At 38.2% G+C, this 14,902-nt stretch overlaps 1 protein-coding gene across 4 annotated transcripts in view; it reads left to right on the forward strand.

The window, feature by feature from the left end:
• Positions 1–14,902, forward strand: part of MED13L (mediator complex subunit 13L) — a 201,980-nt gene that overhangs the window by 170,426 nt on the left and 16,652 nt on the right. For 3 of the 4 annotated variants that reach the window (XM_085326133.1, XM_085326134.1, XM_085326135.1), the window contains 7 exons: positions 573–1,519; positions 2,145–2,324; positions 4,025–4,248; positions 5,295–5,487; positions 6,894–7,338; positions 8,824–9,043; positions 11,879–12,067. In XM_085326133.1, the coding sequence (XP_085182259.1) occupies positions 573–1,519; positions 2,145–2,324; positions 4,025–4,248; positions 5,295–5,487; positions 6,894–7,338; positions 8,824–9,043; positions 11,879–12,067 (2,398 nt within the window). Of the gene's footprint in view, positions 1–572; positions 1,520–2,144; positions 2,325–4,024; positions 4,249–5,294; positions 5,488–6,893; positions 7,339–8,823; positions 9,044–11,878; positions 12,068–13,439; positions 14,863–14,902 lie in introns of those variants that run through there. The other variant, XM_085326136.1, reaches the window with a different exon arrangement.

Here is a 14,902-nt window from a genome sequence, read left to right on the forward strand (position 1 = left end):
GTCACTTGAATTTGGCAGAGAATGACAAAGTTTAAGTAATAAGAACCAGTGATGATGAGATGACCCAAAAACATGATTCTGAGCTTTACTGGATTAAGAGTTTAGAATGGAACATGTCACTTTTGTCCTGTGGACTACATAGTGCTAAATGAGTATTTGCTTTTGTAGTATCTGAAATACTACTGGCAGTTCCTTCCCGCTGTGAAACAATACTGTATATAACAAGTGCCATGTGCATTGTTTCCTACAGGTATTTAAACTGATTATTTCTAAAACGAGGTAGCATTTCTATGCCTCTATGAAATATTTTCTTAATTTCCACTAACTGTTTTGCTCTATTATGTAACTTGCTTTTTTAAAAAAATGAAGAACTGAGAACTGAAATTTTACATGAGGCATGCGTAAAAGTTTATGAGCAGAATGCCTTGAAGATGTTTCTTCTTTACTGTAACTTATAATGAACCCTTTCATTTTTCACCATCTCCCTGTATTTTAAAATCATTCTTCTAGGAACCAAACCAAGCAAGTTTATGCGGTAGCATTTAATTCTGTTTTACATGTATTTCTTGTAGCAATGTGCCTAGTGTTGGGAGTTTGGCCGACCAAGACTATCTTCAGATGAACACTCCTCAGATGAATACACCAGTGATGCTAAATAGTGCTGCTCCAGCCAGCAACAGTGGAGCAGGAGTTCTGCCATCACCAGCAACTCCCCGCTTCTCTGTCCCTACCCCCCGCACTCCCAGGACCCCAAGGACTCCTAGAGGTGGGGGTACTGCGAGTGGTCAAGGATCTGTAAAATATGACAGCACAGATCAAGGTTCACCTGCCTCTACCCCTTCTACTACACGACCGCTTAATTCTGTGGAGCCAGCCACTGTTCAGCCAATCCCAGAAGCCCACAGCCTGTATGTCACCTTGATTCTTTCAGACTCTGTGTTGAACATCTTCAAAGATCGTAACTTTGATAGCTGTTGCATATGCGCCTGTAATATGAATATTAAAGGTGCAGATGTTGGATTATACATCCCAGATTCATCTAATGAGGATCAGTACCGTTGCACCTGTGGATTTAGTGCTATTATGAACCGCAAATTAGGTTACAACTCTGGGCTCTTCATTGAGGATGAGTTGGATATTTTTGGCAAGACCTCAGATATTGGCCAGGCTGCAGAAAGACGACTAATGATGTGTCAAAGCAACTTGCTTTCTCAGATGGGAGAGGGAGCTAGAAGGACCCAGGAGCCTCCGATGAGCCTCCTTCTCCTCCTCCAGAATCAGCACACACAGCCTTTCACATCTCTGAGCTGCTTGGATTATATGTCCTCCAATAACCGTCAGACGCTGCCCTGTATGAACTGGAGTTATGACAGACTGCAGGCAGATAGTAACGATTCCTGGATAGAATGCTTCAATGCCCTTGAGCAAGGCAGGCAGTATGTGGATAACCCCACTGGTGGAAAAGTGGATGAAGCCCTAGTAAGAAGTGCCACTGTACATTCTTGGCCTCACAGCAATGGTATGGGTCAGAGTAGTTTTTTTTGTTTGTTTGTTTGCAACTTTGATAAATTTTTTTGAAACTTGCCAACCATAAGTTATTTAATCTTCATGTGGAAAATGAAATGCATAAAATATCTTAGGAATAAAGTAGATTTTTGAAAGCTTTATAAAATTACAGGTAAAGAAACAATAAGTCTGGTTGTCCTTAGCATTTAGACTTTGTAGTCTAACTTGTGTCAGAATTTGTGGTAATTCACAAATCCAAAGCAGAGATGTAAAATATTTCAAGTATTTAGGGAGGGGGAGGAGGAGTGGGCTATGACCCCTCTTCTTTGGAAGAGGGTGTAAACGCTCATCAGAAAAGAAAAGGAGCTTGAAGAATGCTGAAGGTGCTCTGACTTCTTTATGAACTGAGTTGGACAATGGTTGCAATGAAAGGTGTGTGACAAGGACTGTAATAGCTTTAGTTCAGTAATGTTTTCATGAATTAGGACATTAAATTTCATTAAGCAGTTGAAAACTGTACAGATTTTGGGGCATTGTGAAGAGCACTCTGAGAGAACAATAAATCAAAATGCTGCCATCTCAAAAAAATTCTTCCTTTTCCTCAATGAAAATGATTGATGGTCCATTGTCATTTGCAGTACTGGACATCAGCATGCTCTCCTCCCAGGATGTGGTGCGCATGCTGCTGTCACTACAGCCCTTTCTCCAGGATGCTATCCAGAAGAAGCGAACAGGAAGGACCTGGGAGAACATCCAGCACGTGCAGGGACCACTCACCTGGCAGCAGTTCCATAAGATGGCAGGACGAGGAACCTACGGTACATATACTGTGTTATACACCAACAATTAAAATGAGAGCCATGGTTTTCTGGAAATGTGCACTTTCTTGTAGAAAATATGTTACAATAAATGGGCTCTTCAGATCACTCTACATGGTCTTTAAAGGCATTTGAAGCATATGCTTGAATATTGAATATTACAGTGAACGTTTTACCCTTCTAGATGATGCATGTTTACAGAGTGCCTAAATGCTGTGAGAGGACCAAAATCGCCATCTGAATCTGTATTTTGGCTTGTACTGCAGCTAGGTAGTACATATATAATGTGAAGAGAGGAAGTTGTTAAAATTGTGCTAAATCATAATAGGGAAGAGGGGCTTTCTAGGCCAAGGCTCAAATCCTGTAAATAAAAGTGGGTATATTCTGCCCACAGAGAGGTTTACTTGTTCTAAGACTTCCCATAGTCTTAAGTTGTTTGTGATAGGCTTCAGTTTAAGTATCTCTTGATTATAAGTCATTCTTCTGGAAAACAGAGATTAGAAGGTAGACTTTGTATGTGCACGTTTGCAAAATGGTGATTGACCTTTGAATATCATTTGACCCTTTTCTGTTTCTTACCTGCAATTTATTTCAGTCTCAGCTGATCCAGTCTTGCTTAGTTTTATTCTACAGTTCCAAGGTGCTTCACTTGGTTATTTTCTCTGCACTGGTATTTGATATACTGCTGCTTTCCTTTGAGCTAGGACAGCTTGTGATAACTACAGTTCTGGTCTAAAGCTGTTCTGCTCCATGGGACATACTTCTAATCTTTTCACAACATTTGTAACTTTAATGTAAAGAGTTAGGATTTGCCAGTTGTTACCAGAGAATACAACTGAAATTACCATACAGTAAGTAGTAAGTAGAGGCCTGAGGTGTAGATCCAGTATTTTTTTTAATTGAATGTTGACTTTTTAATGAAATTAGAATATATTCTGCAGAGACTATCAAGGTATGTTTTAGCTTGTATTTTTCAACCGTATTTCTTCTAATGAGCACAATGTCTGGGATGTATCGTGTTAAACTTTATGATAAATTCTGTCAGCTGTGAAAGCAAGTGCTTTTGTGATGAAAAGGAGCAAGGGGCAATTTTTAGAATTATATTCTGATAACTTTGCTTAGTATTATATACCATCAAGTAAGTTTGCCTAACCATTTTACTTGATAATTTTGCACAATCAGGTGGAGGTAGATGAAAAACCATAAGACCAGATCTCTTCACGTTACTGCTTTTTGTGGAATAGGCACTTATGAAGTATGGTTAAATATGATTATATAATCATTTAGAGAAAGGTAAAACCTCTTCTTTGTAAACCTGAAGGATGAAGTCTCGGGAGGGGCAATATGTGTTATCTACAATGCACTGAAAGATGTTTTATTGAAGCTTTCTAGGAAAGTTTAAGTGGTGCTTTGATTGGCTCCCACCTCTACTTTGGCTGACAGAACTTTGATTTTATGACACCTCCTAAGTATGATATAGATCTTGCTTCTCCTTAAGATTGTAGAAAGGCATTATCAGGCATGATACAGCCACTGTATGCACTTCCATAGTGTGGTCAAACTTCCAGGAAATTTGGCATGGCAATGGTTTAGTGATTTGCAATATTCTTCTGATAAGCCCACTTCCTGATATGTCAGAGAACCCATTCCAGTTAAGCCAGTTATTTTAACATCACCTTTTTTCTTTTTTCCCATTAAAGGCTCCGAGGAATCTCCTGAGCCTCTTCCGATCCCAACTTTACTTGTGGGTTATGACAAGGACTTCCTGACAATCTCTCCATTCTCCTTGCCATTCTGGGAGAGGCTATTGCTTGACCCATACGGGGGCCATCGGGATGTCGCCTATATTGTGGTGTGTCCAGAAAATGAGGCCTTGCTCGATGGAGCCAAAACTTTCTTCAGGGACTTGAGTGCTGTATATGAGGTCAGAAAGAGGAACCACTCTGAATTATTTCTTCTTAAGTGTTGTTTCTGCTTTGCTGCATGTTCAATGGGAGAAATCTGTTTGTTTAAGTAACAAATATTTAATTGAAGATTGCTTTCATTTTGGGTCTTCCTCTGTTTTCAGAGTGCAAAATTAGTATCTAATTTAGTTCCACTGTTAAGATACTGATTCCTATGAAACACAAAATTTAATCCTGGAATGTAGTCATATGTGATGCCCGTTAATGTTTGAAAAATAGTAAAAGCAAGCATTTTGCCACATTTTTTTCCCCTTAGTTTATTTGGATAAAGTCACGTAGCACATGCGCTGCACAATACATTCCTCAAACATCAAACAGCAGAGTGAGCTATAAATAGCTAAATCACTGTTTTCCAGCAGGATGCTGGAATAGCCATTCAAGAGTGATAAAATTCTAGTACCCCACTATTACCAACAAAAATATTTTCTGTCTAATATGAAAGGCTGCACTGAGTTAGTATCTTGGGCTTTAATAGGTCTTTGTAACAATCCAGTCAATGATATGGCTAATACAGCTTTGGAACATACCAGTCTACTTTCCACAGAAGTGAAGCTGATCCTGCTTACGTAAATGTGATGCTCTTTAGGCTTCAAGATGCTTTGTTGGCGTCTGCTGTTTTCCAGTACACATTCTGCCATTTTACAGAAGATACAATACTAGTATTAATACTACAGTACAATCACAGCTTAACACACTAAAGCCCAACGAAACCTACAGTGCAAGGACTTGGTTGAACAAACTGTTGCTTTCCTATAATTGCGAGGCTGCAGATAAAAACTTTTTTTGTTCATGCATACTGTGTACTTTGTAATACTGTAGACTCCTTTGTAACCTTACATTGACTGTAACACAGTTAACACATACATGTAGCTTTTCTATATTTATTAAGGAGCCAGATTTGTATTGTCATGGGCTGAATATAGAGGGCTTTAGGCTACAAATCAGTCTGCATGACTTACTCAGGGGCTTGGCATTTAGTTACAAATACTTTTTCTTTCCTCACTAGATGTGTAGACTTGGCCAGCACAAACCAATCTGCAAAGTGTTACGTGATGGGATTATGCGGGTGGGAAAGACCGTGGCCCAAAAGCTAACGGATGAGCTTGTGAGCGAATGGTTTAACCAGCCTTGGGGCACTGAGGAGTGTGACAATCATTCCAGACTCAAACTTTATGCGCAAGTTTGCCGGCATCACCTAGGTAAGTCTGCTAGGGAGACTGCAAGGCTATGTTGTTTTCTGCAGGTACTTCAGAGGTTCTTTGCAGCAGGTGGAAGCAGGTACTTAAGATACAATTATGATCTGTTTAAATTTTTGTTTAAGTTTTATGCGGCTGGAGCAGTCCCTGAACTGATCCAACCACCATATGGCTCCTGGGTTTTGTCAGGGGAGAGACATAGTTGCTCATTCTAGAAAGGCTCCAGAGGCAATCGAACATGCATATGGTGTGGCTGACTGAGAAACAGGATCTAGCACAAAAACACAGACCCATCCAAAATGACAGTGGAAATAGATTTGTTATGATGATAGACAGGTAGTCATCACAGAATGCCAGCCACATAAATGTTGCCTACCTTAGCTGAAATGTGCAAAAAATAGCTGGGAATTTAAATTAATTAAAGAATTAATTCTTTAAATTAATGCTTACTCTCTTTGCTCTGAAAAAGGGCTGACAATTCTTAAGTCTGGTTATTTTGAGTATTGATGTTCTGGTTTTGGGGGAAAGAAGCTTTAAGAAAAGCAGATGGAGGTCAGAAGTAGCTGGGCAGTTCTACAGTCTTCTGAATGCTTGCCCCATCTTTTAAGGAAAACTTGGTAGAAGATGGGACTCATCTATCTCAAATAATCCTGCTGACACATTCAGCTTGTTTTTAATTTTCATTTACCACATAACTGGGAGGCAGGAATTACGACAATGCTACTTAAGTACTCTAGGCTTACATGCGGAAGTATGTAGTGTGTGCACAGCTACTGCAAGAATGGGCTGTCCAGTTCACAGCGGATGCATCTGGCTGGGGACAATACTAGAAACTCTCTGCTTATGTACCTATTCTGAGACTAAATGAATAATGAATAAATATGTATGTATATATTTATTTTTATTCATTTATCATTTTAAAAAAGTCACTGTGAATTCTTTTTCTGATACCAAGGAACAGAAATAACTACATTAAGTTTGCCATTATTGTAACTCAGGTAAAAAGGACTTTTAGATTTTCAGTCTGACAAAGATAATCTGAAAAATATGTGGAATGGACTGTGGAAAAAATGTCATATAATAATTTGCAAAGCTGAACACTATATAGAGCTGCCATCCCAACCAAATGTAGCCAGAGGTAAATGACACATCAGTACCAACTTTGGTTCACTTCCAATTCTCTTCATACTGCAAGAGCTCTGCAAAGGCAGTCCTGTTTTCAAAGACATTTGATTCACATCAGTTAGAAATGAAACCCTGAAGAACTGATTCCAAAGTAAATACTTACAATGGAGATCATATTGACTTACTATTTGTATACTCTTACCATATTCTTAAAATAGAAAATGTTGTATGACTTCAATCTGATAAACTGTGATTAATCTCCTTTATTTTTTATGCTCTTTCAGCACCTTACTTAGCCACTCTTCAGCTTGACAGCAGCCTATTACTACCACCTAAATACCAAACCCCAGCGCCAGCAAGCCAGACACAACCAACACCTGGGAACACTGGATCTGTACCCTCAAATTCAACATGTCTTTCAGCTCCTGGGGCAGCACCACCAGGCACTTCTTTTAACTCCACACCCAATGGTGCGACCACTAGCCTTCCAGCAGGAAGTAGCTCATCCTCTGGATCCTCTGTGCCACAGCTGTCAGCACCTTCTGCAACACCCGGCGTTAACCAGATGACCACAAACTCCACTCCAGGGTTTAGTGGGAACATGTGTCCAGGGCAAAACACCAGCACTGGGGGAAACACAACAGACCGCTCACAAGGAAGCACAGGTTCTGGAGGAGACACAGAATCGAGTCAAAACTTACCACAACAGCAACAAGAAGGACAAGAAGGGTAAGTGACTTAAATGACTCAAAGTACTTCTGATCAAATCCTGTATTTTCCTGCTTTCATGCGACTCATTACTTAAGCCTTACATAAATCTTTGAAATTAAAGGACACTGACATGTTGCACTACTGTTATCTGGTTGTAAGCAGAACAGGACTCTCTTTTTTTGCATTCAGTAATTACTGGTAATGGGAATTGGAAAAACAAACTTCCCCTTTGTGGATAAAAGACATTCAACTATGCAAACATGGGTGTTGTAGAGCCATTTGAGATGCCTTGCCGTACTCCACCTGGCCTGCAGATGCAGTACAGGAACACGGTGTCTCATAGGTTCTGTGCCATATCTGCTAGCTCAGTCTCACGTGTGTCAGAAACTGTAGGATCTCTCTTGTGGCACTGGATGCCTCTTACGTGGGCAACTCCATCATTCACCTAATGTTAATAGACAAAAATGTGATCCATGCTTGGGGGGGCGGGGTTATTTGTCCTAACTTGCTTGTCTTGCAATGATATTTTTTTTAAACAGATGTACTGTGAGGTCAGAGAGCAGGAATATACTTCTGTTTTTCAAAATAAATTTGAACAACACAGCATTTTTAAAGACTTCATAATAAATAGCCATCCATCAAACATAACAACTACAAAAATATTTTTCAATATCTGTAACTTACTTGCTGAGAAAGCATGTTTTTCATTACTCTTATACTAATACATATTACTAATAGTCGTGGTACAGACTAGGGAGTTCCTGTATCTTAAATGAAAAGCCCACATCCTGTCCTAGTTCAGGTTATTCTCAAAACATCTACTTACTGATCTGTGCGAAATACTGTTTTATCAAATGCAGTGTGGTCACGGACAAAGTGATTCTGAGCTGCTTTTTACCACTTAGAGATGTTGAGCCTCCTGTTCATGATTGAGGCATTTTGCTGGAGGAGTATGTAACTTGCAACATGGGTTGCCATTACCAAGGAAAAAATTCATTTGCTCCTTCCATTACCAATGGTACCCTTCCTGTAAATAGAGGACTTCAGTCTCCATAGATACCACTTTTCCTCAGTTCTCAATTCCTTCCTTCCTACATCCCTTCCCCCTCTCCCAACGTAAAACCCCAAAGAGTGCTAAAAACAAGGCATGCACAAACACAAGAAGAAAACTAACAGGGCTAATACTAGTAATTTTTTCCATATTCTTCAGCCCTACACTATTCAGGTTGAATTAAATAAGATTGTTAGACTTTATGGTAAGTATCTTTGATGCATCATTCCTAACAGGTATTTTGTATTACATAGTGCTGTGATTAAAAGCAGTCTGTCATCAGTCACTGTTCCCACGTTTATTAGTTTTGTTTCTCAAAGTAACGATCACCTAGTACTCCTTTTTTACTCCTTTTTTCCCCTCCTCTGCTTCATTGTCCCACACCTTTAGAGCAAAACCAATAATTAATAATTGTAATTTGCCTTTGATATTAACAAAACATGTATGTTTAGTGTTACAGAGAGGGAGAGAATAGGGGTTCCCACTGAACCAGAGTCTGCAGACAGCAATGCCTATCCTCCAGCAGTTGTCATCTACATGGTGGATCCTTTTACCTACACTGCAGATGAAGAATCTGCCTCAGCCAACTTCTGGCTGTTAAGTTTGATGAGATGCTACACAGAAATGTTGGATAACTTGCCTGAGAATATGAGGAATTCTTTCATTCTCCAGGTAAGTATCTCACTCCGTATTTCCACACTGAACAGTCATTCTATCAGAGCATACTTTTGATATGTACAGTATATTGAAAGACATAAAATGAAGGATAATATATAAAATTTACTTAATGTTTACAAATTACTGTGTTAAAAGTACAAGGCTGTAAGTTAAAAAAAAAAATTGCTTTGGCTTTGATGGAGATATTAATTTAAGACAGCCGTAGTAACCTTAAATCAAATCCTTTGCATGGTTCCAGCAATCAGCTATGATAGATGCTTCCTGAAGAGATATTTCAATATAACTTGCAACTTGGATTGCCATTGCCAAGGGAAAAATGCTCAGTTGCTCCTTTGATTACTTTGCATGATGAGTTGCTTGTTTATTATATTCTTTCCAAATTATACTGTTTAATGCAAAAGAAGTATGTGAAACCAGACATTTAATGCATAATTTAACTATTGTATTGTTATTATCTGCTGCTTAAAAATAATTTACCACGTAGCTTGATACATAATAATAGTTACTTAATATGGAATTACTTAAGAATTGAATTTGTGTAGTCAGAAAGAGAGCCTGGACTATTGCCCAGGCTGCCTGCATTTTGGCAAATGTCTTCTTTCCCAGTGACTCAGTCTAAGTGGGAGGAGAATGGCAGGCCAAAAACTACAAGCAAACAGACTCTGCGTATGCGTGGCTAATGCATGCAAGAATTAGCAAAAGGATTTAGCCAAGATACTCAGAAGCAGTGAATTGTTTTTATATACCTTATTCATGAATGCTCAACTTGGTTTAAAAGTGTTTTGTTTTTGTTTGGATTAAAATATATATATATTAGAGGCTATTATGGTGTCTCAAGTTGGATATTGAAGACATTTGTTGCTTTTCATAATCTTGACATTTTCCTTCAGAGCAACTTTATTATTCCAAGAAGTGAGGGGGAATTTTCACCAAAACATTTTAGGTTTGGGGACAAATTAAAAATTAGCTTCATATTAGCTGCATATTTTGGTAGACTCCAGGCAATTTAATTGATTGAAGCCTGAAGGTACTAAAAATAAAATAGCAACTGACATTGCAGTATCTGAAATGCAAGGAAATGTAAATTGTATATTGAAATTGTATCTAAGTCTGCATAAAAGAACTAATGGGCTTACCAGCTCTTTATAAATCATGTTTATTTTCTGCACTCTAACAGTTTGGCTGTCAAAATTTGTGGCGTTTTGCCAGCAAAGTCAAAATAGTAGACAGTTTTCTCTAAGTGTAACAGGATGTAGTTACTAGTGCAGTATTCTCATAGCTTTTCTAGAGTACATAGAAATAAACAGTCATTTAAAAATAAATCAAATAAAAATGTGTTTACAGATTTATTATAATTCCTATGTAGATTAGAAAAGCCCTGCTACTGAAATTCCTGGATAAAGGAGTTGTCTTTTAAAAATATACACTGCCTTTAATAAACAGAATATGCTACCAAAGTTCTAGTGGTTCAAGTGAAAACCAGAATGATAGAAGTTGTAGGTTAAAAGTTATTAATTCTGAAAATATTTGCTAAAAAAACTGCTTGGGCCTCACTGGGCTAGATGCAAGATAATACTTTGAAATGACAGTTTCTGCTCCAAAAGTATTACTATTCCAAAGAAACACAGGTTTCTGCAGCCAATTGAAGGACACTATTTCTCAACAGTACGAGTACACTGTGCCATTTTTCTTCCCTGTTCCTGCTGTACAGATTTACAGGGTAATCTGCTTGTTGCTGGTGGAACATGCAGATTGAAGTATTTTTACTTGACATTGCTTTCTGAAACAGACAAAACTGAACGTCAGGGTAAGAATGGCTGAGGTCCCACTGTTTTGCTGCATTAAAAAGGAGAAACAAGACTCACAAACCACATACATTGTTGTATTATCTTAATTCTGCTCCCTACAATCTTACCAAATGGCTTCTTTAAGAACGACAATGTAATCTGATTCCTAAATGAATATCAAACAAATCTTGATTCTAGTTACAGCCTATCTAAACAAACCTCCCTAATCACAAAGTTCAGAATGCCAAGATTATATAGCAGGACTACTTTAAAATGAATATGATGATCAGAAAAGGGTTTAAAAAAATTAGTCTTTGAGTATGAGCTTTTGCGTTTGGATGGAGCATATGTCATAGTTCTTCCCCTTATGTAAGTGATAACTTGACCTATTCTTGGAGATCCTGCTCTTCATTCTCCAGTAACACTTTTAAATGTAGAGTTAAAAAATCAAACCTGCCCCAGAGTCTTAGGTTGTTGTTTTTAAATGCCATTAGTAATGACTTCTTGTGGTATACTCCTGATACAGGCTAAACGCATAATTAGGCATGTTCCTTTCCCAAACTGCAATATGAATGAGAAAGTGAACTTCATTTTTCCCACTCAAGCCTTTTTATAATCTGGGCTTTTTGGTTAGTTGGTTCAGTTTTTAGTTCAATGATGTTTAACTGAAAGCAAATTTCATTGAGACTCTCTAGTAGAATGTGTTTTTCAGGCATTATAGCCTGAATATTTAAGTACTACTCAGTTATTGTTGGCCTATAAGAAGACTCTTCCATTTATATTGTACAGCAGGCCTTTCTCAGAGATTGTGCAACCTTAAATATAACATTGTAAGAGGAAACAGCAATTCTGCATCAGTGAAAATTGCAGCCATTCCTGCAAAGGCAGCAGCCCTTATGGGAAACTAGGGGTACCGTAACGCATATAGTTGAGCACAACATATGAAGTGACGTGGTTGTTGAGTAACTAACAAATGGGTGAATTTGATTTGGTTTGGTATTAATGAACTAATGATGTTTTATTGCTTTTATGAATTATATAGATTGTGCCTTGCCAGTACATGCTGCAGACAATGAAGGATGAACAGGTTTTCTACATTCAGCACTTGAAGTCTTTGGCATTTTCAGTGTATTGCCAATGCAGGAGGCCATTGCCCACACAGATTCACATTAAGTCTCTCACAGGCTTTGGGCCAGCTGCCAGCATTGAGATGACCCTCAAAAATCCTGAGGTTAGTACTGGTGTCAGGAAAATAAAAGCCTGTTAATAAATTGTAACTACATCTCTGAAATGGGGGGGGTGGGGGGGAGGAGGGAAAATACTTTTGAGGAATATTTTTTTTCAAGGTATAGAAGACAATAATATAAAGGGAAAAGATAATACTAACTACAACATGGTAAGAAAAATGCCAGACTGCTTCCTTTCAAAACATTTTAAGCTTATGGTTTGGAATCAAAAAACAAAAGGTTGAGTTTAAATTCAGTGTAAAAGAAGAGTAGTAGTATGGTGTTATTTGGTATTCTGAGACATGTTGTAGTTTTTGTCTATTGTATTCCTACAAGAAACTGTTTACATCCAACTTTTATTATATGTGTAGTATTTATATGCATATACATATATAAATAATCTACAAGCATATATATGAAATACGTTGCTCTTCCTAATATATGTACATTATTTAATTCCCTGAGGAAATGGAGAAATCCTCCTATTTCAGTGGGTTTATCTTTCATCTCACTGGGCTTATCTTTCATCTGTCTTTTAAACTGTAAAAATTCAAGCCCTCTTTCTGGAATATCAGGAATCTCAAAAGAAGAATAATCCATCCTATTTTCCATTAATATTTCTCATGCTTTGGAAAAATAACAATGGCTATTTCATTTAGATTTAATGAACCAACTGTAAACATTTACTTTGAAATCAAGATGTGCTTGTTAGGGTTTTAAAAAATTAATTTAAAGTTCATTATAAAAACAATCAGCACATTCCATTACTCAAATAAAACCCTAAGGAAGAAAATACGCATTAGTCAGAAACACTCAGAATTTCTGTAGAAGTTCTTCAGCAGTCCTGTGCCAGGCACCTCTTCGTCACGTTTTCCTCGTGCCTCTCGTAAGAAAGGTTGTTTATTCAACAGCAGCAAGCTATGAAGATCATCATTTGGACTAGATAGGAGTAAGGGGAAGAACAATAAACTCGACCCCTGCCATCATCTCCCTCCCTCAAATTTTCCTGCGCTAGGGAAGCCAAGGAAGTGTACTTTTAGAAAGGAATATAAACAGAAATATGGTACCCCCATAATGTCTCTAGTAAAACACAATCACTGCTTTTCCTCTAGCTGTTTAACTTGCATTTTTGATGTTGTAATTAATTTTCTGAAGAGACAAAAGACAAAAATAGGAGGTATATAATGTTTTCATGAGTACATGCTTGCATTTAATGCACTTAAATAATCAGATGCCTACTGTCTCCATCCTCCATGCGTTTCTGATCAGTCTGCACTGCAGACTTCCAAACTTTGTCTGAAAAAAATAACAAAATATCCTCACAATTTCTAATTTATTCAGTATATTTGGCCAGGCTCATAAAGTTTTTTTCTTCAGAGAGGAGTTGTGAAGCAAAGACACATTGGCTGGGGACCAATCAGCTGGAAAGCAGCTTTGCAGAAAAAGACCTGAGGATCTTGGTGGGGAAAGGATGAGCGTGAGCCGGCATTGTGCCCTTGTGGCAAAGCAGGCCAGCAAAGGCCAGCATTAGGATAAGCGTCGCCAGCAAGTAGGAAGGAAGTGATCTTTCCCGTCTACTCAGCACTGATGAAAGCACATCTGGAGTGCTGTGTCCGGTGTTGGGCTGGACATGGACGTACTGGAGCAAGTCTGATGAAGGGTCATGAAGATGATCAGGGGCCTGGATCGTCTGACATCGAGGAGAAGCTGAGAGAGCTGGGATTGTCTAGCCTGAAGAAGGGGACGCACAAGAGGGATTTTATCGATGTGTCTAAATATGTGGTGGGAAGGGAGTAAAGAAGACGGAGCCAGAGTCTCCTTCATGGTACAAGAAGCAACAGATACAAATTGAAATAGAAGAAATTCTATTTAAACATAAGAAAAATCTTTTCTACTCTGAGGGTGGCTGAATACTGGAACAGTTTGCCCAGCTTGTGGAGTCTCCATCACTGGAGATACTTGAAACCTGACTGGACAGGGTCGTGGACAACCTGCCTTAACTGACCCTGCTTTGAGCAGGGGTGTTGGACTAGACAGCCACCAGAAGTCCCTTCCAACTTGAACTAGTCTGTGATTTTATGATTCTATGACAAGAAAGATTTAATGACCTAGTTGCTGGTCAGATGCTGCAATAAGACTGCACATGAAATCATTTACATTACTAATTTACCTCTGTATGTAGGTAAAAACTGGGTGCTAAATGGCCTTGATTTCTTGTGATCCTCTACAGGTTTGGGATTGGCAGGGGGGATTTTTTTTTTGTTTTGAGATGAGCACTGTAGTATGTAAAGCAGATCTGCCAGTGCTCAACCCAGTATTCAACTCTGCTTCTCAGACCAAAGTCTTTCTAAAATAAAACTGTGAAATAAGATAAAGAATTTCATACATGAAAGTATGTTATACCTATTACCTAGACAGAAAACTGCATGAAGAAGTCTAAGCAGTGGCTGTGTCATTTCTGAATTAAACGGTCATTAGATGTTGATATTCACTACTGTGTAGGTAGTGTGGGAATAGACAGAGAGCAGAATCTAGGAATTTTAACAGAATGGTATACAACAGGAATGGGTTTAAACTTCTGCTCATTGCAGAGATTTATACCACCATGAGCAAAGGCCATTTTGCACCTAAGTTTTGCTCTATGTAAAAGAGAAAAAAAAGAAATCTTTGGATAAATTTTTTGATGTGAATTAGTATTATCTAGTAGAAAGGAATTGTCTGCATCCACCCTTTTTCCAGTACCTGCTTTGGCTATGAATGTCTTTTATATATTGTTTCAAACTCACATTTTTCTGTATTCTCTGCTAATTTATGTTTATGTATTTCTAACATGAAACAGT

The sequence above is a fragment of the Rhea americana genome, unplaced genomic scaffold, assembly GCF_003343005.1.
Source record: "Rhea americana isolate MKP2758 unplaced genomic scaffold, rheAme1 scaffold_128, whole genome shotgun sequence".
Taxonomy (NCBI): Eukaryota; Metazoa; Chordata; class Aves; order Rheiformes; family Rheidae; genus Rhea; species Rhea americana.